This window comes from Ciconia boyciana, chromosome 7 (genome assembly GCF_034638445.1).
Source record: "Ciconia boyciana chromosome 7, ASM3463844v1, whole genome shotgun sequence".
NCBI classification, from domain to species: domain Eukaryota; kingdom Metazoa; phylum Chordata; class Aves; order Ciconiiformes; family Ciconiidae; genus Ciconia; species Ciconia boyciana.
In genome coordinates, this window is record NC_132940.1 from 56,648,553 (window position 1) to 56,671,780 (window position 23,228).

Sequence of the window (23,228 nt, forward strand, 5' to 3'; positions counted from 1 at the left end):
GAGACAGAGCAGGGGCTGTGAACACCGGACCTACGTGGAGAGGGGCAGAAGCGTGACAACGGGGCAGGGCAGTGAGCACCAGGTCCTGCAGCACCCAGCGCTGGTAAGGGCCTCCCTGCCAGCAGGCTCAGGGCTCTCCACAGCCCTCCTGCTGCCAGCCTGTTAGGAGCTCCCTGGAGAAGTCTCTCAGCCTGTTTTCCTGGTTTTGAATGCAGGGGTTATCACACAGTTTTCTCTAACTGAAAAATGAGCAGGCAGCAGTGCTGTGTGAGCTGTGCCAGGCAAGAGGGATCACAGCACTCTGACTGGCAGCAGAGAGGTGGCGGAGGAGGGATTCAGCCAAGGACACGCTTTCTGTGCCGAGGACTGTACGCAGCCGATCCTCTTCTGAGGGTGTCGTGGTTTAGCCCCAGCCAGGAACTAAGCACCACACAGACGCTCGCTCACTCCCCCCCGGTAGGATGGGGGAGAGAATTGGAAGAGCAAAAGTAAGAAAACTCATGGGTTGAGATAAAGACAGTTTAATAGGGAAAGCAAAAGCTGCGCACGCAAGCAAAGCAAAGCAAGGAATTCCTTCACCACTTCCCATGGGCAGGCAGGTGTTCAGCCATCTCCAGGAAAGCAGGGCTCCATCACGCGTAACAGTTACTTGGGAAGACAAACGCCATCACTCCAGATGTCCCCCCCTTCCTTCTTCTTCCCCAGCTTTATATACTGAGCATGATGCCATATGGTATGGAATAGCCCTTTGGTCAGTTTGGATCAACTATCCTGGCTGTGTCCCCTTCCAGCTTCTTCTGCACCTGGCAGAGCACAGGAAGCTGAAAAGTCCTTGACCAGTGCAGCAACAACTAAAACATCTCTGTATTATCAACACTGTTTTCAGCACAAATCCAAAACATAGCCCCATACCAGCCACTATAAAGAAAATTAACTCTATCTCAGCTGAAACCAGGACAGAGGGCCAGGCCAATATTGAAGCACTTTAGGAGAGACAACCAGACCTGCATGAGGACAGAGCCTGGGCTGGGGCAGGGGTGGCTGGGGGGGATCACGATCCACAAAACTGACAGTGTCTGAGCAGAGGGCACAGCCAGACACCATCACCTGCAGCACCCAAACTGGGGCTGCTTCACCAAGCTGGGGGGAAGACAAATGCCACCCCCACCCCCAGAAACCACGTCTTCTTTTTCTCCTCTCCTCTCTGGAAGTGTCTCTGGGTGGGCTCCGAGCGGTCCCTCAGGGACTGTGGGTTTTGGGGGTCACTCCTTGATGGCAGGTGTGAGTGCTGAAGGGCTGTTTCACAGCAGGGCTGGTTCACAGCAAGGCTGGCCTTTGCAGAAACAGCGACTGGACATCTGGAAACGCAGCACAAGCACATCACAGCTAGGAAGTGTATCAAGAAAACGTAACTTTTTACTAAACTGGAAATCCCTAGGGTTGCATCACAGTACTACACACACCCTGAGGTCATCTGGGAAATGTCTGTGGGTGGGAAATCCAGGCCTTCCCCTCGCCCCTGCTGGGTCCTGGCTGTGCGCTGTAATGGCGGGGAGCGCTGCTCTGCTCTCCACCCTCTCCCTCCTTGGGGGATGCGGATAAAAACGCCTCTCCCCTGCTCCTGAGGCGCAGGCATGTGGGCCAGCAGGGCTGTCACAGCCCGTGCGAGCGACTCGCTCCCACAGCCCCTGGCAATGGCGGATCTTCTCCACGCCGGTGCTGACGGATGGGGCGAAAGGCCGGGGAGGCAGCGGGGACTTTCTGAACCCCTCCGGAAGCTGCCCCATCTGCCTACGCTCACCCCCGGCCCTGCGTTCTGCTAGGCTGGCTGATGCACAGGGAGCGGGGCCGTGGCAGGGCCCGCCCTGCCCTGCCCTCCGGGGCTGGGCTCGGCTGAACCGCCCGGCCGGGGCCGCAGGGGCGGGGACCGGGGCCGCTGCCAGGCCGCGAACGCGCGCCGCCGGCCCGCGCTGTTCTGTCCCCACCGAGCTCCCGTCGCTGCTTCCGGCGCGGACCCGGAAGCGGAAGGGGGGAGCTGAGGCAGCGTGAGGAGATGGCGGCCCGCGGCACCGTGAGGCGGGGGGCTGGCGCGGGGGCGGCCCGCGGACCCGACCCGCAGGAGGAGCCGCCGCCGCCGCTCCAGGCCGTGCTGGTCGCCGACAGCTTCAACCGCCGCTTCTTCCCTATCTCCAAAGACCGGCCGCGGGTGAGAAATCCCCCCTGCCTCCTGCCGCCTCCCCTGACCGGTTCCTCCGGGGCCGCCTGCCCCGGTCTCTCCCGTTCCGGGGGGGCCGGACCGGGCAGGCCTCTGACGAAAGGCGGAGTGCTCGCCGGCAGCGGTGGTGGGGCCCGCGGTCGCGGCGTGCCCCGCCGTGCGAGCCCCGGGGTGGGTCGGGAGAAGGCGAGGCCCCCCAGCCGCTCCCGGCAGGTCCTGGGGTGCTGCTGGGCCCCCACGTCCGCTCAGGGTTCGGGCAGTCCCTACTGCCGCGGCTTTTCCCGCCTTCCCCCACGCTGTGGAAGTCTCTGACCAGTTCTCCTCGCTTGTAAGAGTTTATATCCCCCGCTGGAGAGGCAGCGAGGATCTAGTTCCTGCGTTGGTGCTGTTTGCTTTTCCACATGTCAAGGCAAACTGCACTGTTTGCTTTTCATCTGTCGTGATGCAGAGGCGGCAGCGGGTTTGGGCAGGTTTGTTTCTGATAGAGGAAAGAAGCGAGATCTTTGTCCTTGCCAGCGATAATGCATAAAAGAATATGGCCAGAAAAATGGATGGGGAAAGCACTTTAATTATCCAGATCAGAAGGCTGTATGTTAAAGGAAAGAGTGCTTGTGGAGAATTTAGGTCTGAACAATTATCTTACCTTGTTTGCTGATGAAATGTTTGTGGTGGTCATAATTATATACGTGAGCTCAGGCCTGAAACAAAACATCACCAAAAATGAATTAAAGAGTAGTATGAGATCACTCAGTTGTGAATCAGTAACTTGAATCTCAAGAGAATACTCACTTCATTTAGGTTGGTTTTTTTTTCTCCCTTCTTTAATTCTGGACACTCATATTCATGTGGCTTCATCATTCATGTCTGTCAGGTTTTTCTTGTAGCAGTTAAAGCCTGAGTCAGGGAATCAGCAGTCATGTGGGATTTTTTTTGTTTGTTTGATTTTAGTCTCTCTCACTTATTTGAGTCATCTTGAAGAGTTTATATGTGATAACTTCACTTCTTTTACGCTTTCTTCTCTGAAGTGAGGTTATACCCCTATAGAAGATCAGAAACTAGCTCTTACTGTTTAGATCAACTTTGAAAATTTTTGATAAAAGGAGGTAGAGCAGTTATTTGTGGTGTTTTTCTGGTGCCACTGATGATATGTCCTCAAGTTGGAAGGGACTGTTGCTGATGTTGATGTACACAGTGTTTGTTCAGCTATTTGTGTGTCTTTTTTTTATTTTTAGGCTCTTTTACCTATGGCAAATGTGGCCATGATTGACTATACCTTGGAGTTTCTAACAGCAACTGGCGTGGAAGAAACCTTTGTTTTCTGCTGTTGGAAGTCAGCAGAGATAAAAGAGCATTTACAGTAAGAATCTCTTCTTCTTTTTAGCTTTATCATGGAAAGGATTCTTCCATCCTCCAGCAAGCCTCGAAGGTCTCACTGATCCTTCTGATGAAAACCATGTGCTAGAGATTCCCTTTCAAGAGAAATCTCCTAACACATCTCAAAAAAAGGCCATTCCTTCTGTGAAGGAGTGTGGTTGTGCAGTGTACTAAAAGGGTTGAGTGTTTTGGGACTGCATTTGTATTGGCACTTAACTTTTCTTGTCTAAAAGCAGGAGTTTCCTGGGTAGATGTGTAAATTAGCATACCACCTTTTGTGTTATGCCCTGTCTCGGTATGTCGTGCAGCATATGGAAACAGCTCGCTCAGACAGCACCTTTGCCTCTGCATGCTGCAGGTTTGCAAGCTAAAGAGAAGCATGCAGTCTTTCCCTGCCTGAGGTACTGCTTTCCAAGAAAAAAAGTTTGGGTTGTGTGTAACTTTTCCTTCTCCTTTGTCAAAACTTGGCTCACAGTGGAGTTGGGTTTCCTAAGTTTCCATAAGCTACAGTCTCAAAGTCTAACTCTCTTCAGTTCATTTGTGTGCAAATGAGCATACCCAAGCCTATCGATAGTGGGCTTGTTATAATAGGATTCTCCTTGCATTCACTTACAGATGTGGTGTGCACTGGGGCACTGTGTCCTAGTGTGTTTTCTATAGGAATATCCTCTTTATGCTTTCCTGATGTGTCTTTCTCCTTCCAGAAAATCCAAGTGGTGCCGCCACACCTCTCCCAACACAGTGCGCTTTGTGACTTCTGACCTGTACCGCTCCCTTGGTGACGTGCTACGAGACGTTGATGCCAAGTCCCTTGTTCGTTCTGACTTCATTCTCGTCACTGGAGATGTGGTGTCCAATTTCAATATATCCAAAGCCCTGGAAGAGCACAAGTAGGTGTTGAAAGAGTGTACGCTTGCCTGCTGTGCTGAGACTCTGGGCTCTAACTCTCTGAAGAGTGATTTTAAAGTTCTGCCCTTCTTTTTCAGGTTGCGTCGTAAGATGGAAAAGAATGTTTCTGTGATGACGATGATATTCAAGGAGTCCTCACCTGGTCACCATGCCAGGTGCAAAGAGGATGACATTGTTATTGCTATGGACAGTGCCACAAACCGAGTCCTTCACTACCAGAGAACCCAGGGGCTGAAACGCTTCCGCTTTCCTATGGTGCGTCTGGAACCTGACGGGTGGAAAAGGGCTGCAGTAGTGAAGCAGCCCACCCTGAGGAGGAGGTCCTCCTTGAGTGAGGGCTGGGGAACTGTGCTTGCTGCTTCTCTTGGAGGAGCAGATGATAGGAAGTAACTCTTGGTAAACTGGCTTTTTTTTCCTTTAACCTGTATTTGAGGCTTGGTGAAATTGTGCTGAGACACACATGTTTGGGACTCATTTCAGAGTTTGAAAACGGGGCAGACATATTTCTCACAATTCAGTTTTTGCATTTATTTGATTCCTTTTCTCCATGTGAAACAAGGGAGGTAGATAATTTGTGCTGTCGCAGGGTTTCCCAAATTGGGATGCATATATCACAATCGTACACAAACCATTTTGAAGCGGCACTGAGCCTGGCACAGGGGATGGAATAACAGCAGGTGCAAGGGTTAGTACCTCCTATTACCTCTGTACTGTTCACGTAAAAAGGTTATGGACTCTTCTAATAATGTAGTAAATGTCTTTGGAGGCACTTTCTCCAGTGAGATAGATGGACCTTTTTCTTTTTTCAACGCAGAACTAAGACTGATTATATGGCATTTTCATCCTCAAATCAGTAGATTATTTTTTACCTTCAAATGAAAGCACAAATCACTGTACGAAACCAAAAAAGAAAACAAACAAAAACCAACAACAACAACAAAACAACAGTTGTAAAAATCCACAGGTGGTATGGAAGCTATGAATATTGCATTTTGATTTAATGTCCTTTGTACATTTTTAGCTCCCAGCAACTAAGGTGAGGAGCCTCCTGGAGGAAAAGTGATTGTTTGAAGTACAAGCTGTTTCTTGGAGAGCTGCGCTGTGTAAGGATGAGGGCAGTCTCTGCCGAGTGACATGCAGCTCTGTGTGTGACCAGGCTGTGCCTCCTAAGCTTGTGTCTCAGTGTAGATTGTAGATTTCTCTGATCTTCAGAACGTCAGCTAGTTTAATAATTCAATCAATACTGCCCCGGGCTTATAGAAGGCTTTTGGGGTTCGGTACTGCATGAGGCACTCAGATCATCTGAATTTTTTCCTCTTTCAGAGTCTGTTCCAGAACTCTATTGAGAACGTTGAGGTGCGCCACGACTTGCTGGATTGTCATATCAGCATCTGCTCTCCGCAGGTGAGCTCTGCCCTTCTGTGAGGGTCCAAAATCCAATCTGCATTGCTCCCTTTGTCCTGCTGGTGTGCAGGGGGTGCATGTGGCCTGAGTGTACTATTTTTGGAAACCAGAACTCCCAGTTGTGCTCAGTGACTGAGCTGAGAGCCTGAGTGATCATGTGGTGCTGCTCTGCAGACTGTATGGTTGCTCAGTCTGTGTCTGGCATCCACTGCTTGAGCCCAGGCAGAACTAGACAGTGGATGCATCAGTAGACTGGCTGACTTGGCACAGGATGAAACTATTCTGGAAAATAAACAATTTCACTTTGAGTATAGTAACATCCGTGGAGCAGAGGTGATGGCTATGCTATGGAAAAGTGTCAGTACTTGCAAGCTGGTACTGTGTTAGGGTAACATTGAGGGTTATTCCAGCCTAGGCTCGCTAACGTCTCTTCCACGTCTGAAAAAGCTGATCTACAGCCTTCCTTTGGGAGTGAAACTAGAAAATGAGGCTGGGCGGATTGCTTGGAAATGCTAAAGCAATGTTTTGCCCCTTCTGAAAACCAGAATCTGTTCATAGTCTCCATTAGGAGGAGGAGATGGGAAGGTCAACACTCCTAGCAGAAGGAATGAAAGCTTTATTCAAGGCAAGAGCATCACTTTCCTATACTGTATTACTCGGCTCTCTGAGAACCACTGAACAGCCATTAATTTTCTGGCTTCCCTGGCAACATTTTCTGCTAACTATATTATTTCCTTATATTTTATTCCTGGCAGGTGGCTGAGCTGTTCACAGACAATTTTGACTACCAGACACGGGATGACTTTGTGCGTGGTCTGTTGGTGAATGAGGAGGTAAGGAGAAGGTTGTTACAAGGGAGATCCTATTACCTTGCATTAGAGAATCTTCTGACACGCTCCTGCCTGTCTCCCAGGTCCTGGGGAACCAGATCCATATGCATGTAACGACAGAAGAGTACGGCGCCCATATATGCAACCTGCTAATGTACGAAGCCGTGTGCTCTGACATCATCCGGCGCTGGGTTTATCCTTTGACTCCAGAGATGAACTTCACTGATGACAAGAATCAGAGTTACAGCCATTCTAAACACAACATTTACCGAGGGGTGGATGTTAGTCTTGGCCACGGCAGCGTGCTGGAAGAGAACGTACTCATTGGGCAGGGAACGGTCATCGGCAGCAACTGCTCCATAACAAACAGCGTTATTGGGCAGAACTGTAGGATAGGTGAGTACAAGAATGGGGGACATGTAGGCCTTGCCAGGCAAGGGCACACGTTGTTGGGATTTAGTTTTTGAAGTGCATTTGGCTCTGAGAGAGGATGATAGGTGGGTACTGATTGACTTCTAATGGGAAGAAAGGAGAAAAGCTTGGTTCTCCAGCAGAGGAAATAGATTAAAGTTTTCAGGGTACCATAATGATGCTGAAAGGTGGAAGACACTTAATGCAGATAAGTTGTTTCAGCAGTAGAGGATGCATGACCTTTACTGATCTAGAGTTATCACCCACCAACATCCTGCAAGTGAGGGACATTTGTCCCTGGTTTTGTGAGCTGCCTGGTACTACTCCTTCCTAGGTACTACTCCTTGGCTGGATTTTTTTTGTGATTTGTCTGTATTTGTGCAAAACCAAGATGTCAGTTGTTACTGTTACCTTGTTAAGTCTCTGTAGAGAAAAAACGTGTCTTTGAGCTTTGGGTAAGAAGTGGCCATAGGCCTCTAAGGCCAATTTTTACCTTTTATCTAATATCCATCGTACTTCAAGGGCACTGGGATTCAGTAAGATGCTTTCTAGTGGAGTCAGCAGTGTGGGAGAGCAGCAAACTGCCTTACTCAACATATTTGTGCTTGGTGATGTATAACAGGTGATAAAGTCATTTTGGACGGAGCTTTTCTCTGGGACAGAGTACACATAGCAGATAACGTGGAGATCTGCCATTCTGTTATCTGCGATGAAGCTGAAGTGAAGGAGAAAGTAAAGCTAAAGCCCCACTGTGTCCTCTCTTCTCAGGTGAGCTGTATGTATATCTATTCTGCTTTCTGCCTTTCTTGGCAGGTTACTAGCCTTACACAAGACCATACCAGAATACAGGGCTGCTCCAAGTCTTTTTGCAGAGGTGGGGGATATGCTACTGCTCCCACCTTTTTCTTCCTTTTGTTTGGCTAGGGTAGTATGGTATGTGATCTAGCAGTGCTGGTGTCTTCAGTTATACTTGTTAGTATACAGCTTGCCTGGAGCAGCTGTTGTCCCTGCTGGTGGAGGTACAAGGGGGCAATCAGGGTATTTCTTCATTAAGATATGTTGCACATATTTGCAGGTAGTAGTAGGTCCTGGCATCACTCTTTCTGAGGGCACAGTGATCTCTCTGCACCCACCAGACGAGGAGGAAGAGGATGATGACCAGTTCAGTGATGATTCTGGCGTGAACAAGGAGGAAAGCAAAGTGAAACTGAAAGGTATGAGAGTCTCTGGCTCCATGCACTCAGGCTATACAGAGGGCTTTGCCTTCCATGATCTTTTGGGGTCTTTCCCTCCCCCATTCTAGACTCTGCAGTGCCAGGCTGGAGCTTAGTGCTGCATTCAGCTTGGAACATGTGTGTTTTCGGTAGGACAAGCAAGGATATTTGGCTCAAGCTGGACAGTGAGATGTACCTCAGTATCCCAGTATTAAAATCTGTGGAGACTCAGCTGTTTTCCATTTTTCTTAGAGTAGGAGACAATAAGCTGGAGTTAGAAGAGATGTTCAGTTTAAGGCAGGTTGCAGGATCTATGTCCTCATACCTGGAGTGTGTCCAAGGACTTTGTCCTTGTGAAATACTGTTTCTACCAGTCTGGGTTTGTTGAGGGATCTAAACACAGTCGGCTGAACGTTGCTGCTGTAGGGAGGAGTTACTTGGTCATTTGTCAAGGCAAGTGAGAAGATAAAAGCTGAAATCCGTATGCATATGCAGGAATCCCAGCTCCCTCTTGATGAAGGATATTTAGGGGCAGTAATATGCAGGTTGTACAGTCTGTTTCAGGTTTGCCTGTAAGCAGATCCAGTACATCTGCCTCCTAATCACTGTTTCTTTTTCAGGTTACAATAAAAAGGATGTAGGCTCAGAGGGCAGAGGCTATCTCTGGAAAGCAGATGACAAGAATGGAGAGGATGAAGAAGAGCAGAGACAAAGCCTATGGGGTGAGGAAAAGTTTAGTGTAGTCACTTGGGGATGGACAGACAGACCTGTGTCGGGGAAACTGGCTGAGTGGAACACTGATAATTGTGTCTAGAGTAAGACCTGGGCTTTGTGAAGCAGACTGGCTCCAGGTAACATATATACGTGGAGGCAAGGTGAGAGGTGAAAGCAGGTGGTGGACCAAATTCTCTCTCTTCCTGTGCTCTGTAGAAGATGTTTATTATATCTTTGACTTACTCTAACACACACAGCTGTCTGCTGTGAATGGTGCACCAGGGGATACCAGGCCCTCCCTTAGACGGAATATGCTTTGGCTATTCTGGGTACTGCTGGCTTTCTTCCTGCTAGTGAGAGCGTCTGCTGACATTGCTCCATCATGAGTCAGCAGTCTGCGCAAAATGCATTTGCTTCTATCCCTGTCCTTTGTTGTCTGCCTGCAGACTCTTAAAAAGTCCCATTATCCTAGTGCCAGCTGTAGCATTCCCTCTGCAGCAAATCTAATCATCTAGACCTGTAAGTATAAACTTCCTTGCAAGGACAGATAGTTGCTGACTTGGTTGGGAAGTGTCTGGGACACCTGGTTCTTCATGCATATGACAGCTGCAGCTTTTGAGTGTTGAATGCTGCATCTTCTCCATCAGGGCCAGCTATGCATTCAGAGGAAGAGAGCGAGTCAGACAGCGACCTGAGCATGGGCTCTGAGGAGCCAGACAGTCGGGCAGTGTCCCCTCAGCTAGATGACATCAAAGGTAAGAGTTGGGCTGTTAAGAAGTATGGTGAGTCTGCAGATAATGCCGTGAGTGTGAGATCTGTGCTGCTTTCTCTAAGTACATTGGAAAATTTGTGGGTGTCTGATATGTTTGTTTCCTGACCTCACTTCCTGCATTTTCTACAGAGTTCTTTAATATTCCCTGTATTGCTGTTGTGTTAACCCAAGGCAGACAAGGATGAGAAGCTAGACAGAGATCCTCCATCTTTCCCATTCCTGATCACTGGGCCTTCATGAAAGTGACCTCCCTGAATTGTCTGTTTAAATGGCAGTGTTATTGCTCAAACTCAGAGATTGTGTGAAGGTCTAGGAGAGTTTCCCTGTGTGGACAGCTTACTGCTGTAATCGTGCTGGAGAATTAAGTGTCCTCATAGGAGCTGCCTCTCTTGGCGGATATGGTTTGGTTTTCTGTTTTGTTGTGTTAAGCTTACTTGGATTTGAAAGGGGTTCAAGCCAAACTGGACAAAAAAGCCTTTTTCACATTAAAATATCTCCCCAAAGGACATAAAACCAATAAATTTTACTTTTGAATTCGTATCTTGAGTTAGGGGAAGATGAGGTTTGTCTGAATAGGAAAGGCTAGATTGTGAAAGTATGATAGAAACTCTGCTCTAAAAGGTTGCAGAGGTAAATAGCTTTGTACTGGTTTGTGTGGATAGATCAATGATACCTAGTAGGTCATCTCCTTTATTTGAATTATATTCCACTATTTATAAGTATAGTTGATGTGGGTTTGTGCCAGCTTATGGAGACCAAATAGACATCTGTGTCAGAATGCTTCCTTTGTTAAGGGCATAGTTTATTCAGTAATGAACAGTTTGAAGAATCTGTGCTTTTCCCTTTTATGTCTAACTACCTGTCCTTTCTTTCATTAGTTTTCCAGAATGAGGTTCTGGGTACGTTACAGAGGGGCGAAGAAGAAAACATTTCCTGTGACAACCTGGTCCTGGAAATCAACTCCCTCAAGTGAGTGTTCCTTTAGGGACGCTGCCCCTTATGCTGAACAGTTGGGTTTGACAGAAGATCTAGAAAGAAGAGGAGAAACCATGTGAATACCCATGTTTGATTGTTAAACATTAATTTTATCAGTATAGAGCATGAGAAACGTCGATTAGAGATCATGACTGAATGACGACAGGAGTTGATGGAGAGCGCCAGCTGCATCTTTAGCATCCTCAGTGGTTAGGCTTTTCCTGCCCCAATTCTGTAACAAGAGATTGAATTGCTATTAAGTAACTGTAGACTGAAGAGAGCAAGCCAGTTCTTGGCACAGACTGCCTGTAAGTTCATGCAGGGGCTGCTGCTCTGTGCATTGCAACATTCAACCAGCTGCCTGCAGCTGGGGCTGTGCTGTGGTGTGGCTTGTCCACTCTGTTTTTACAGCAGTAAGTCTAGAACACATAATCAGAGTGCCTTTTACCTAGTATTTCTCAAATACAAACCTGTTTCCCTTTTGCGCAACGGTATTCCTACAGCACTCTAGTAAATGTGAGGGTGCTGTCCCTGCAGCAGCTTGTTCCACTGTGATAGCAGATTTTGAGGACTTGTGGCCTTAATACAGGGCTGATGCAATACAAGGTGGTTTTATTGCCTGAATATTTGGAAAACCAAACAAACAAATAAAAACAAGTCTGGAAGATGAAAATCAAATTTTCTGCTGTATCTCTGATGAGCCACAGTCAGCAGAGATCAGATAGTGTGAAATATTGGGGGGTTTTGCCTTTTTCCTCACAGGTATGCGTATAACATTGGTCTGAAGGAGATGATGCAGGTGCTCAGTAAAGTGATCCTGGAGTTCCCACTGCAGCAGCTGGATGCAAACTTGGACTCCCAGAACTATTTCTCAGCGTTACTTCCTGTGAGTCCTGCTCCATTTGACTCTTCTTTGGGTTTGTCTCCTAGTGTGTAGGATGCCCCAGGTAGTTCCTGGCTGAGAAGTCTTTTTGGTTAAGCATGAAGCCACTTGAACTCCTTGAGTTCATGAGCCTCTGTCTTCTATAGAAGTAAAAGTGAACTGAAACTATTGTACCTGCTTGACAGAACTCAGCTGAGACTGTAAGTGTGGGGAGCTCTACTTCAGTACCTATGGCTGTTTCTGTTTTCTGTGTGTGATAGTAGAAGTGCATCACTTGTCGGAGAGAAAAGAGATGAGTTAGAGAAGAGTTAGAGATGTCTTTACAGGCTTGGATTCCAGGAACCCAGTTCCAATCCATCATAAGCCCTGTCCCTGGGGCAGCAGGGAGCATTCCTCTCCCAGTGGGATCCTTTCCAAGGTCTTAGTTGTCTGCACACTGTAATCAGTGCCAATTTTTTTCCGGCCAAATGCAAAGGCATGATATTGTTGTCTTTGAGCGAAGATACAGAGTTCTGTTGTGTCTCTAAAGAGACGGGTTGTATAATCGGGTGAGGGCGATTTCCATTTCCTGACTTAAGGGAGACAAAATAGAGTAGGATCTGCTTTAAAAAGCAGGCAGTCTTGTCTTAATGGTTTTGTTGATCCAAGCTGAAGCCGTTGTAGTAGTTTTGTCTCTTTGCTATAGCCCATTTATGTATTTGAGTTTGCAAACTCTACAGGTTATGAAGGTGCTCCTTCAGAATGAATGGGTCAGATGTGTTTGGGAAGGACTAGTTTAATTTTTTTAGGAGATGGAGCTAAAGAGGAACACTAGACATCTTCATAATCCTTTCTCTGAGGAAGTATGCGCTTTCAATTGATGCGGAAGGCTGGAAAACTAATTATTCTTTATGTAGGTGTAAGCATGGCACTTAATTCATCTCCTGGATGTGTGGAGATGTCTTCTGTAGGAAACATCCATGTCAACTGATCTGTTCATCAGATGGCTCAGTGAGATTTTGCTGTTCACTCTGTTTAAATTCCGCTTGCTTTTGCTCATTTTTCCAGACTGTTTTCTTGAATAGCATGTCCTGTCCTGGAAAAAGAGAATTGAAGGAGGAGGACTGAAGAGAACATTAGAGCAAGTGTTAAACTAGGTGGAAAGCAGTACATCTAGACAACAGGTTGTGTGGAGTTGGTAGCTCTGTAGGATGGTTTGGTTTTTTTCCAGCTAGGATGTGGCATCTCTTTCTGTCTCCCAGATTTGGCTCCTAATCTAGCATGAGTAGGACAGGAGAACTTCACTGCAGCACCCAGTCAGAAGAGGTTCTAGTCTTGGATAAAGGATACTATATAGATGCATAATGTTTTGCGTAATTGCCCAAAACCCCTTAGAAGCTAAAGACAATGGAAGTACATGAAGGGCTTACCTCTGGGTAACTTTGTCCATGCATATTTTGTCATAGAAAAGCTGATGCTCATGTTTAACAGCAGAGACAGCAAATCAACTCACCTTTAGTGAGAAGCGATAATAATCTAAATGTAATATTCAGGGTGACCATGCCCCATGTCATGGACAAGTGGAATTTCTCTAGGCAGAGAATTGTGTGGCATGTGCATTTATGAAATACAAATTATCCTTAGATTATCAGAGAGCGCCAAGTGTCAAACCAATTGACCATCATGGCAGCCAGTTTCTCCAGATGCTCCTTTGTAAAGAACAACCAGGAAGGTTCTTAGAGAATCCTTTTCTGGGACAGTTTTGTGCCTCAATGTCTTTACCGCATGCAGAATTCTCGTGCTGGCTTTCTATACTGAAATTAGCAGGCAGGCAGTATCCTGGTGAGGTATACTGTTAATGTTCAATTGCACGCATGATGTTAGTCACCATTACAATAACCCAATATGTTTGAGATGTGCCTCTAATAGAGGTAGCGAATTGGCCTTCAAAGCTTGTTAAACAGACATTGATGGTCTTCCTGGGAAGCAGCTTTTTGTATTTAGCAACAGTGCTCTGAAGAGAAGAGACCGGTTCTTCATGCAGAACATGCTTGTTTGTACAGCATCTGAAACAGTGGCTTTTCTGCACCTTGTGGTTCCCTAATTAGTAAAAAGTACACTCTGTTAATTTACTAATACTTCCTTACACCCTGAGAATCCCAAGCACTAGCTTGGTATAGGTGAGTACATAATGAAGGCATGTAGCTGAAGTGTAGCTATGCAGCTAAAACTGCCTCAGTCAATAGCGGTATTAGGCTGGTATCTGCTTTTGATGGTTTACATATGGCAAAGTGTTATTTTGTATGAGATGGGGATACTTGCATTCTGATAGTGGTGAATATCAGAAGCCCACTGAACTTTACAGAACTGTTTTGTGTTTCTCACTCTCTTTGTAGCTTAACTGACTAAGAGATGCTGAAGGAAGATAGGTTGCTTGTATAAGAGTGATGGTAGAGCAGTCCCAGACAGCTCAGGAGGGGAAATTGTGGAAATGCCATAGTTATGATGTATGGTTTGACTTGAAACCACAGTATGTGCTCTGAGGTGCTGGCCCCTGAGCATGAAGCTCTTAAGTGTTGCAGCAATTTTGGGAAACAAGCATCCGGTAAAGGATATGCCCATGGGTATTTCTCAGATGAAACATGGAGGCTTGAGAAAGAGTTACCCAGTTCGAGGTATTTCAGGCATCTTGTTCAGCTCTTGTACAAGTTGTAAAGCAGAGATGGTACAGAAAACCAGACCTTTCCTAGAACTGTAGACATGATTTGAGCAAATGTGGCTGAAGCTGCTGATAAACTGAAGGCTGTGCTTCTGTTATCACTGAAGCAGCATCAGACAAGGTTATGTAGGTGAGGATGTCTAACGGGAGCCACGGGAGGCAATATAGCAGTTCAGTTGGCTGAGCTGGTCAGTGTCTGCACTGCTGCCCAGCAGCTAGCATGTGTGGTGCACCTCTTCAGGTTTCTGTTAGGGAGCCTTACTCCTTTGTAATGTCATACAAGTGAACACAACATGGGATTGCTTATTCAGGGACCCCATGGATCTCTGCTTTCACTGAAGCAATTTATGGTGATCAGCACAGATGCTGTTATGGTATAACAGGTTGGAATTATAGGTTTGTCCCTTGTGCTTTGCAAGTATTTATGATGGTGTTCTGTGCTGGAGGTAGGGGTAAAATAGGCCTGGTGTCGAGACTGTCCTTCTGACAAAAGAAAATTGGATCACAGACCTCTTTGAAGTTGAAGTTGATACAGTATCACTGACCAGATCTGATGAAAAATGAATCAACCTGAGGAATTCGATTGCTTTCTCCAGACTAGATTGTTTTGAGGAGTTACCCAGGTAGAGTCAAAGCCTGGAAAGTTATGATATTGTCCATAGGGCTCTTTGTCAGGTATCTTTTCACATCTTTCAGCTTTTTATTCAATCTAAAATAATTGCAGGCTTCTAATTCCCCAGTTCAGGTTTTCATGAAACTCCCAAAACAGCCCCTCTGGTCATACAGGCTCATAGGTGTGTTTTTGCTAGGGGCTCTGTGGGGCTGAGCCCTACTTTCGCCATTAACACCAGTTACAGTACAGTGCATGTTCTTGACCTGAGATGGTATATTTTTCCTTCTTTCCTTTTCCCAGCAATAGGCATACTGGACTGAGTCCTGTAGGTTGTGAGTGTTTATAGCTCTGCTTTTTTTTATAAATAACTTGCTTTCAGAAACTCAATAGCTTCTGGTTAGAATTGTGCCGACTTACGATTTAAGGGCGTTAACAGAAAGGTATTACAAAATATTTCTTAGCCTGGAAGGAACTTGCTGGTAGCTTTACTACATTTGAGATGAAGAATTCCAAAGGATAATAAAAATGCAGGAGATGGTTGTAGAGGAGAGAAGAGTGTTTAGGATTAAGCATTTTGCTACAAGCTAAAATACTTTCTGGAATTATGCTATGCAACCCTCAGGTTTTTTTTGTTGTGATACCATGATGATTAGGATCATTCTGTGCTGTTACTGTTGTTCCTTGAGACAGTTGATGTACTATTATACAGATCTGTTTGTTTTTACTAACCCCCTTCTTTGTTTCTGCTTGAGGCATGCAAATTCCAGCATGGTTGCATAGCAAATGTGTCTGAAGAGGTGATGGAGTGTAGTACTATGGAGTAGTTGAGCACTATTTCCTAGTACAGGCTACCTTTGGTGGTCCACGCTAGCCTGGGCTCTAGCTCTACTGTGTGTCCTGGAGCTCTCCCTCTGGCAGGGCTACTGCCTGTTAACAATTGTCCTGGGCAGAATAATGCTGATTAACCCTCCACGAGGGTGAATGAGAGCTTCCTCATCACACCCCAAGCCCCTGTGAATTACCTGTTTCCATTCAAAACAGACCAGATGTGTTCTCTAAGGAGACACTGTTGAAGGCACAGCAAAACAGTCTTATCTGTACAGGCATGCCAGGGATGTAGTTGCAGGAATGCCTGCTCTTGAATTAATCTATTTAAAAAGATGTGGAACTCTGATTTAATTTCCTAGTATGTAGGGTGGTCTGGTTGTGATGTGGCCAATGAGGAATTTTTGTATCTTATCCTAGTTCTGATACCTTTTTAAATTGTTATGGACAGGGGTCTAAGTATCTTTATTACCTCCTATCCCAGATTCAGGTCAGTCTGTGCTGCTTTGCAGAGCTTTCCCTGCTGCTTGCTTTCCAGCTATGTACAATAAGTGAAAGAGCTGTGGGGAACTCAGACAGAAATACTGTTTGAAGAGGCAGCGCCAAAATCATTAAATTAAAGACTTGATAAAAAATAAGCCTTGGAAGGGACAACTGAGATCAGTTAATAGTGTAACAACTTCTTGCCCTTCATCCTTCCCACCTATTCTGTGCAGCAGACTCCAGGATGCAAACAAGCCTGTAGGCACACAGCAAATTTGTGACTTGCACGTAGGGGCCGCTCCATCGCATTCCTGTTTTAGGGGTGGCTATTTTGCCCTGTCTACTTCTACTCAGCTGGTAATTATCCTGGCATTATCTTTTTCTCTTTTTTCTTATTTGGTCTTTTGCTTTGAAAGAAAATTCCACTGAAATGTCGGCTGCTCTGTGGGGGGAAGGTGGAGTAGCATGTATGTACCTCTCCTTATCAGTTTGCTGTGAAGTGATTTTCTTGGAGTACCAGACTCTGTAAACACATTTATTGTGATAATCTGGTATTCCATCCAGAGAGGCAAAACCAAGAAAGCTATCGGATATCCTCAAAGCTGCTTAGTAAAACCAGGTCCTATCTGTACATGTGAGACTTAATAGCATCTGTTTCATGGACAGAGTGGGACAAATACATTAAGTGGTCAGCTGAATGGTTTCTTAAAATGCTTCCCTGGGTCAGTTTCTTAGTGCATCACAGCTGAGAAACAGGGCTGAGTGCACACATCCATCTCATAGCTCAGGAACTCTTCTGTGTTTTTCCCCTGCAGCTGTTGAAGAACTGGACCCCATTGTTTAAGAACTACATAAAACGGGCGTCAGATCACTTGAATGCCTTATTTGCCATTGAGGAATTCTTCCTGGAACATGACAGTCTCTGCACATCGATAGCTAAAGTGAGTATCTGCTCCCAACTCTGAGGACCTGTTTTTGCTAGATTCATGGTGAAATGCATCCTGTTTGCATCATTAGCTTGTCTGCTTTAGAGGAGAGAATTTTGGGGTCTCAGTGGAGAGGGTGTATAGAAAATCCATCTATAACAATTGCTTTAAAAAAAGAAATTCTATGTCTGCCTGTGCCTCTGAGGGAGCACAGCTGAGGGTGAGTATTAACTACCAGCATGCAGCCTGAAGGGAGGTATTATTTTGCAGCTTCTAACCTAGATGCCCTTGTTGTGTGATGCTGGAAGAGGCGAGGCCAGAGGCTTGCTTTAGGAAGAGCTTTACTTCATTTGTCTCTCCATGGTCCCTGGGATCTAACCGCCAAATGGTTTATCCTACTTTAGAGTGCAAAACAAGCAAAGCTGGGAATAAGGGTGGGATTTCTTATTCAGGCTGAGCTAGTTATGAAAATGGGAATAAAGGGGAGCTGAGGTGTGGCTCATTACCTGTCTCCGCGCTTCTGAGAGTTTTCAGTATATTCTTCCTCACCCTCCTTCACAAATATTTTGTCCCTGCGTTCTTTCTGCCCTATCACACTGAGAGCATTTGACTTGGATCACAAGTCTTTCCTTTAGCAGTGTCTCAGGAAGCCCCTGTCTCTTTTGGAAGAGCTCTCCTAGAGCCTGCTTAACTCTTGGTTCCTCAAGAAAGAATAATCCTAACTTCTGCTACCAGTGCTTCTGGCTAATGGCAAAGCACTTAGGACTGGAACCAAAAGCCTTCAGTTTGGTGAGCCAAAATGTCCTTGAATTACAGCAATTGTTTGGCATGCGTCCATTGTTCTAGGGGCCTGGGTTTCCCTGGAGGCTGAGAATTGAAGTGACACTTTATATTTGGAGTTGGCAGCCAGCTTTGTCAGTGTTCTGCCGCAAGGAGACCGACTGCAAAGTGCCTGCTCTGCCTGAGCACAAAGGCACCCTGAGAAAGTATGATTGCATCTTACCCTCGCTGCACTGGGCAAGAGTTTGAGCTGATGAATAACCAATTGCTTTGACACCTGCCATACGGCACTTTTAAGAGAGAACTGGCAGGAGGAGGGAGCCTGGAGCAGAGCCGGATAGATTCATGCTCTTTGCACATGTCACTGTTGTGCGTATGTGGGCCTGCATAAGAGTTGCTGGTTAGATCTGCTTTGGGGATGGGTTTTGGGGTGCTTTAAAAAGAGAACTTAAGTAACATCTTGAACTGACATCCTCTGTGGCCCTTTTGTTGCCCACAGCTCTCAATCATACCCTGCATCCACAGAGTTGAAGCTGATGGGGCTTGAACTTTGACTCATTATGTGTCATAGCATCTAACTGTCAGGAACATAAGGCTTGGTAGGAGAAGCACAGTTATTTTTAACAATAAAAGCAAAATTAAGCAGACTGAGCAGCCTTCTGTTGAAGATGGAGCTGGGAGAAACAGATTATGTGCAAACTTTGTGCTTGGACATGAGCTAGCCCCAAAGGAGTTTATAGAGAGCCCTGTTGCTCTTTTCTAATTGATGCAGGTGTTGATGACATTTTACCAGCTGGAAATTCTGGAAGAAGATGTAATTCTCAATTGGTTCTCTTTGCGGGACACGTCTGACAAGGGAAAGCAGCTTCGTAAAAACCAGCGGGTAAGTCCCAAAGGTGTTTAAAGAGTGGAGGGAGGGGAGGAAGAGAGAGAAACAACAGCTGCTAAAATAAACTTTGAGCAGAGTTTGGTGCCACTGTCGCCTTCTGTGGAGCAGCTGCCATTACATGGTAGGCCAGTAACGCACCAGTGCATTGAACACTAAGCAACACAACCTTGTTCTCTGGAACAGATATTTTTGTGCCTTCTACCATAATCATCCTGTTTGGATGAAGAATGGAGGTAGTAGGAGAGGGAGATTGGTTTTAGCGGGCTCTCTGTAGCATGAGGCCAGCACTTTCTGGAGTAGCAGCACAGCTTCTCTAAGCCAACACCCATTTGAAATGGGCTTTAGGCCAATGCCCTGTGTGCTGGCCCCATGCAATTCCTTTGAAGCTTTCATTCCTGGCTCACCAGTCCCTTCGCTTATATTTCTAAGCGTTTGCTGTACTGAGTGGTTTCATTTGGCTTGTGTTGCAAGAAGCATATAAACTTCCCCCCTCCATCAGGCAGAACTTTGTGCTGCAGTTTGGCTGAGCCCTGTTCCAGTCGTTCTCCCTGGATCTGGAAGAGGAGCAAGGGAAAAAAGCCATCTCTGAAGAAGTCCAACTTTGTTTAAAACCTTTGCAAAGTCAGCTCTTAGTATAGGTCAGCAGTGCTTTCAGTTGCTTGTTTGAGCCCAGTTAAAAGGTAAAATGAGCTGCCTTCTTTATAGCAATTTCTCAGGGAGTAGGTTTTTCCCAGCAGAGTTTTCCTAACATGTCTTAGCTAAGGTGCAGCTGTCATCTCTTCTCCCTGAAGCTCTGAAAAACTCTCAAACTTTTGTCTTTTTGCTGAGTGTTGTGGGGATTGTCTGACTGGAGGAATCTCCCTCAGGAATCTAATCAGTCTGAGTTTGTCCATGGCATCCCAGTTGTTTTTCATCTAAACTTTTGTCTCTCTCTCCCTCAATCTGCCTCTGTTTCCATGTCTCCTAGAAACACTCTTTCTCGTGCATGATAGTGGTACTCACTGACACAGCGTAGTTGTTGAGCGTTCCCAGCATCTGTTTTGTGTCACTTGTTACCCAATTACATTTCATTCTCTCTGCAGCTCCAGAAGTTTATCCAGTGGCTGGAGGAGGCAGAGGAAGAGTCGTCTGATGGCGACCAAGACTGACATGGTGGCTTGGCATGAGAAGAGGCACTCTCACTGCCTTTCTGGGCCGAGTGGGCAGGGCAAGATCAATGCCAGTGCATGGTGTGTAGATGTGGGGCCTGACATCGAAATGACTGACAATCCCATCATTAATTAAGTTGTGTGTTCCCAACTTTGCCACTTCCCTCCCTCCCTCCCTCACTTGCCCAGTGGCACCTTATGTTGGATGGTTGCAGCCCAGTGTAAAAACCATATGGGAAAAGCAGGAGGTGGTGATACCTAGAATCCCTCTGGAGCCTGGATATGATATATACTATAAGCTATCTTTTGGGAGGTCCTTGTTACTAATACAAAGGGAGCAAATAGATGCAAATGCATGCAACGCCCTTATAAATCTAACCATTGGGGTTGTGGTAGAATGGTCATACAGCTAAGTTATTTGGAGTCATTACTGCTTCTGGAGCTAAAAGAGCTCCTGCTGAAGAGACACTGGCAAGGTTGGTGAGTAGGAGCGTGTGGATTAGGATCTGGAGTGCAGGACTGGGATTCAGGAGTTCCTGTGCCTGGAGAAGATGCAGTTGTCTGAGGATGCCCAAGGCATTTTGCAGCCTAGAAGGCACTTGTGTGATCTTTCCAAAAGGGAAAATCTCTTGCCATCTGCTGTGCTAGGATCTAACACAAGGTTGCACAGTAGAGTTGGTAAAACCATGTGTTTCCCCCTTCTGTAGAACAGGGGATAATACATGCTCAGTTCCCCCTGCGGGGGTTGGCTTATAGTGGATGTGCACTGACCAGTGAAATGCTATATGGATCGCTACATCTTAGATGTGATGTGTCTTCTGTGTGTCCCCAGCTTAGCAGACACGTTTTAGAAAAGTGTCTGTTTGGTTTTTTTTATAAAAAGGGAGCAGAGGTGCCTGGCTCCTCCTGCTGCACCAGCTACGCTTGTGTTTTGCTCTGGAGGCATTGACCGCACCAGCTGCTTTAAGGAGGATGCAAGTTCCTAAATTCTGCTCCAGTGTGAAAAGGAGCAAACGGTATTTCCTTCAACAGCACATGCTTTGTGTTTCCATATGATTTCAGTTATACAAGCTTCATTGCTTCATGTCCTTTTATTTATCTGAAAATTTCCCTTCCCTCAGACAGCAGGGAAAGTGCTGCAAACCCACTGTAAAGTTCAGCAGCCGCAGAGCAACTTGGCATGCAGCAGGGAACGAGCGTGCCTCTGGCACTTTGTTGCCAGCACAGACAAAGTGTGGCAGCAATAAGGCCTTTAAGAGCAGCTTTCTTGGAAGTGTCACTGTGCTGTGTTCTTCCCTGCTCTCAAAGAACAGAGCAAAAAAGGCACAGCGAGAATCAACTTGTGTTCATAGGTGGGTTATTTGTTGGATGCGCTGACCTTGCCTCTGCCCCTTCAGGAGGAGCATGGAATAAATCCGTTGCGGGGGGAAAATGCACTGGAGCTGCCCACTCAGGATATTTACTTGGCCGTTCCGTGGTGCCACAATTGTCAGTGAGGGGACAGCGTTGGATGCTGGAGACCAGGGATACTGCCTCTTAAAAAGTGATGTTCAGGCAGGGCGATCTTGTGCACTCACACTATCAGTTGCCAGGATTGTGCATAAATGTGCTTGTTTTCTGACATTGCAAACTCAGTCTTGTAAATGTTGGGGAGGTAGTTGGTATCTGAATTCTCTGTATCTGCCAATATTTAATTCAGGGAGCAAATAAAAACTATCCTGGTGTTACTGGCTTGTTTGCTTTGTTTGACTTTGACTTGTATGTCTCCAGTTGTGGCACACGCCTGAGCAGGGCTTAACGGGTAAGCTAAATAAGTCATCACTACTTCTTCCTCAAGAGATTTTAAGCACGTAATAGGCAGGTAGGAAATCAGCACACCATTGAATTGGTATAAATGTTCAGTGATAACTCATGACTTTACTGTTTACAAGAAGAGAACAGTTTATGAAAACTTCTCACCTTAGAATCCTGAAATGGGCGAGGTTTGGTTTTGTACAGGATTATGTTGCAAAGATGAACCTTAAATCCTATGAAACCTGTTATCCTTTGCCATGATGAGAATTAGTGGGAATGTTGGCTGTTAGGTACTGCATAATGCCCTCCTGATGTTGGGGAGTAAGAACTGGCAGAGGGGGAAGGACCACTACAGAGCTCTTAGTAAAACTATTTACAAACCAGCTGTAAGACTTGGTAATTTTAAAATCTCCTTGGACATCTTCAGTATTTTTTTCCTTTTACAATGTAAAGAAGGCTTAAAAAATAGGTTTAATGTGTAGTTCTGTAAATGGCTCGGTTTTGCCAGAGGCTCATGATTCTTTGTGCCAAGTAACAATTCCGCTTTTGTTTTTTCCACATTCCTTCCTCCTTTGCTCCATACTAGCCAACTTCTTCATGGTGTGAGCTGCTTTCTTACCCAGGTGTTAAGATCCAAGGGGAGAATGTTGCTTGATGGCCAAATATTCTTATCCTTCAGGCCTCGGTGGTGTGTGTGGTGGGGTGGTTTTACAGGTGCCGAGAATAGAGTAGCAAAAAGGAGACAAAGTAGACACTTGATATTCTCCAAGGTGGAGTTCTGGCATGGTGCAGCATCGTTATGGGCAGGTAAGTGTATGCTTTTTAAAGGAGCATTAATTGCATTGCTTAAGTATAGGATGGGCTTGATGCTTTCTATTGCTTTCAATCAAGATTACATTTGGTTCGAAGACTAGAAATGCCTTTGAGCGCAACCTTGGTTGTGCAATCATTGCTATCCGTCTTTTTGAGCAATGTAAGCAGTAAGTTTTTGGTTTTTTTTCTAAGGCTGTAGTGGTCAACTTGTCTGACTTCCCATCTGACATGGATGGATGGATGAATTAATGTCACCTGGGTTTCCTGTATCAAACCCATAACTTCAGTTAACAATAGTGCACCTTTTAGGAAAAGATAATAGTTTTGTGTTGCTTAAAGGTGTAAGTGATGGAACTCAAGTACATCCACCTCTGCTTTGGGCTGTTCCTAGATGCACTAAAATGCCCGGAGCCTGTTTACTCTGTAAGGAGAAGTAATGCTATCAATGCTGCAATTTTTAAATGTAGACAGAAGCCAACAGGCTGTTCAGAAACTCTTTGTTGTGGACCTAGACTGCTCAGCACGATCCCCTACTGCTAATTTATTTGGCTCTGTGTT

The 23,228-nt window shown here is 45.9% G+C and overlaps 1 protein-coding gene across 1 annotated transcript; it reads left to right on the top strand.

Moving 5' to 3' along the window:
• The first annotated feature begins 2,002 nt into the window (after nucleotides 1-2,002).
• On the top strand, nucleotides 2,003-20,396 carry EIF2B5 (eukaryotic translation initiation factor 2B subunit epsilon). Its single transcript, XM_072867800.1, has 16 exons — nucleotides 2,003-2,206; nucleotides 3,448-3,572; nucleotides 4,294-4,479; nucleotides 4,576-4,753; nucleotides 5,822-5,902; nucleotides 6,658-6,735; nucleotides 6,816-7,128; nucleotides 7,766-7,911; nucleotides 8,219-8,357; nucleotides 8,978-9,079; nucleotides 9,719-9,826; nucleotides 10,722-10,812; nucleotides 11,581-11,704; nucleotides 17,136-17,261; nucleotides 18,799-18,909; nucleotides 19,998-20,396. Exons 1-16 carry the CDS (start codon nucleotides 2,054-2,056, stop codon nucleotides 20,061-20,063), a joined length of 2,127 nt encoding a protein of 708 aa, XP_072723901.1. The 5' UTR covers nucleotides 2,003-2,053; the 3' UTR covers nucleotides 20,064-20,396.
• Nucleotides 20,397-23,228: the final 2,832 nt, after the last annotated feature.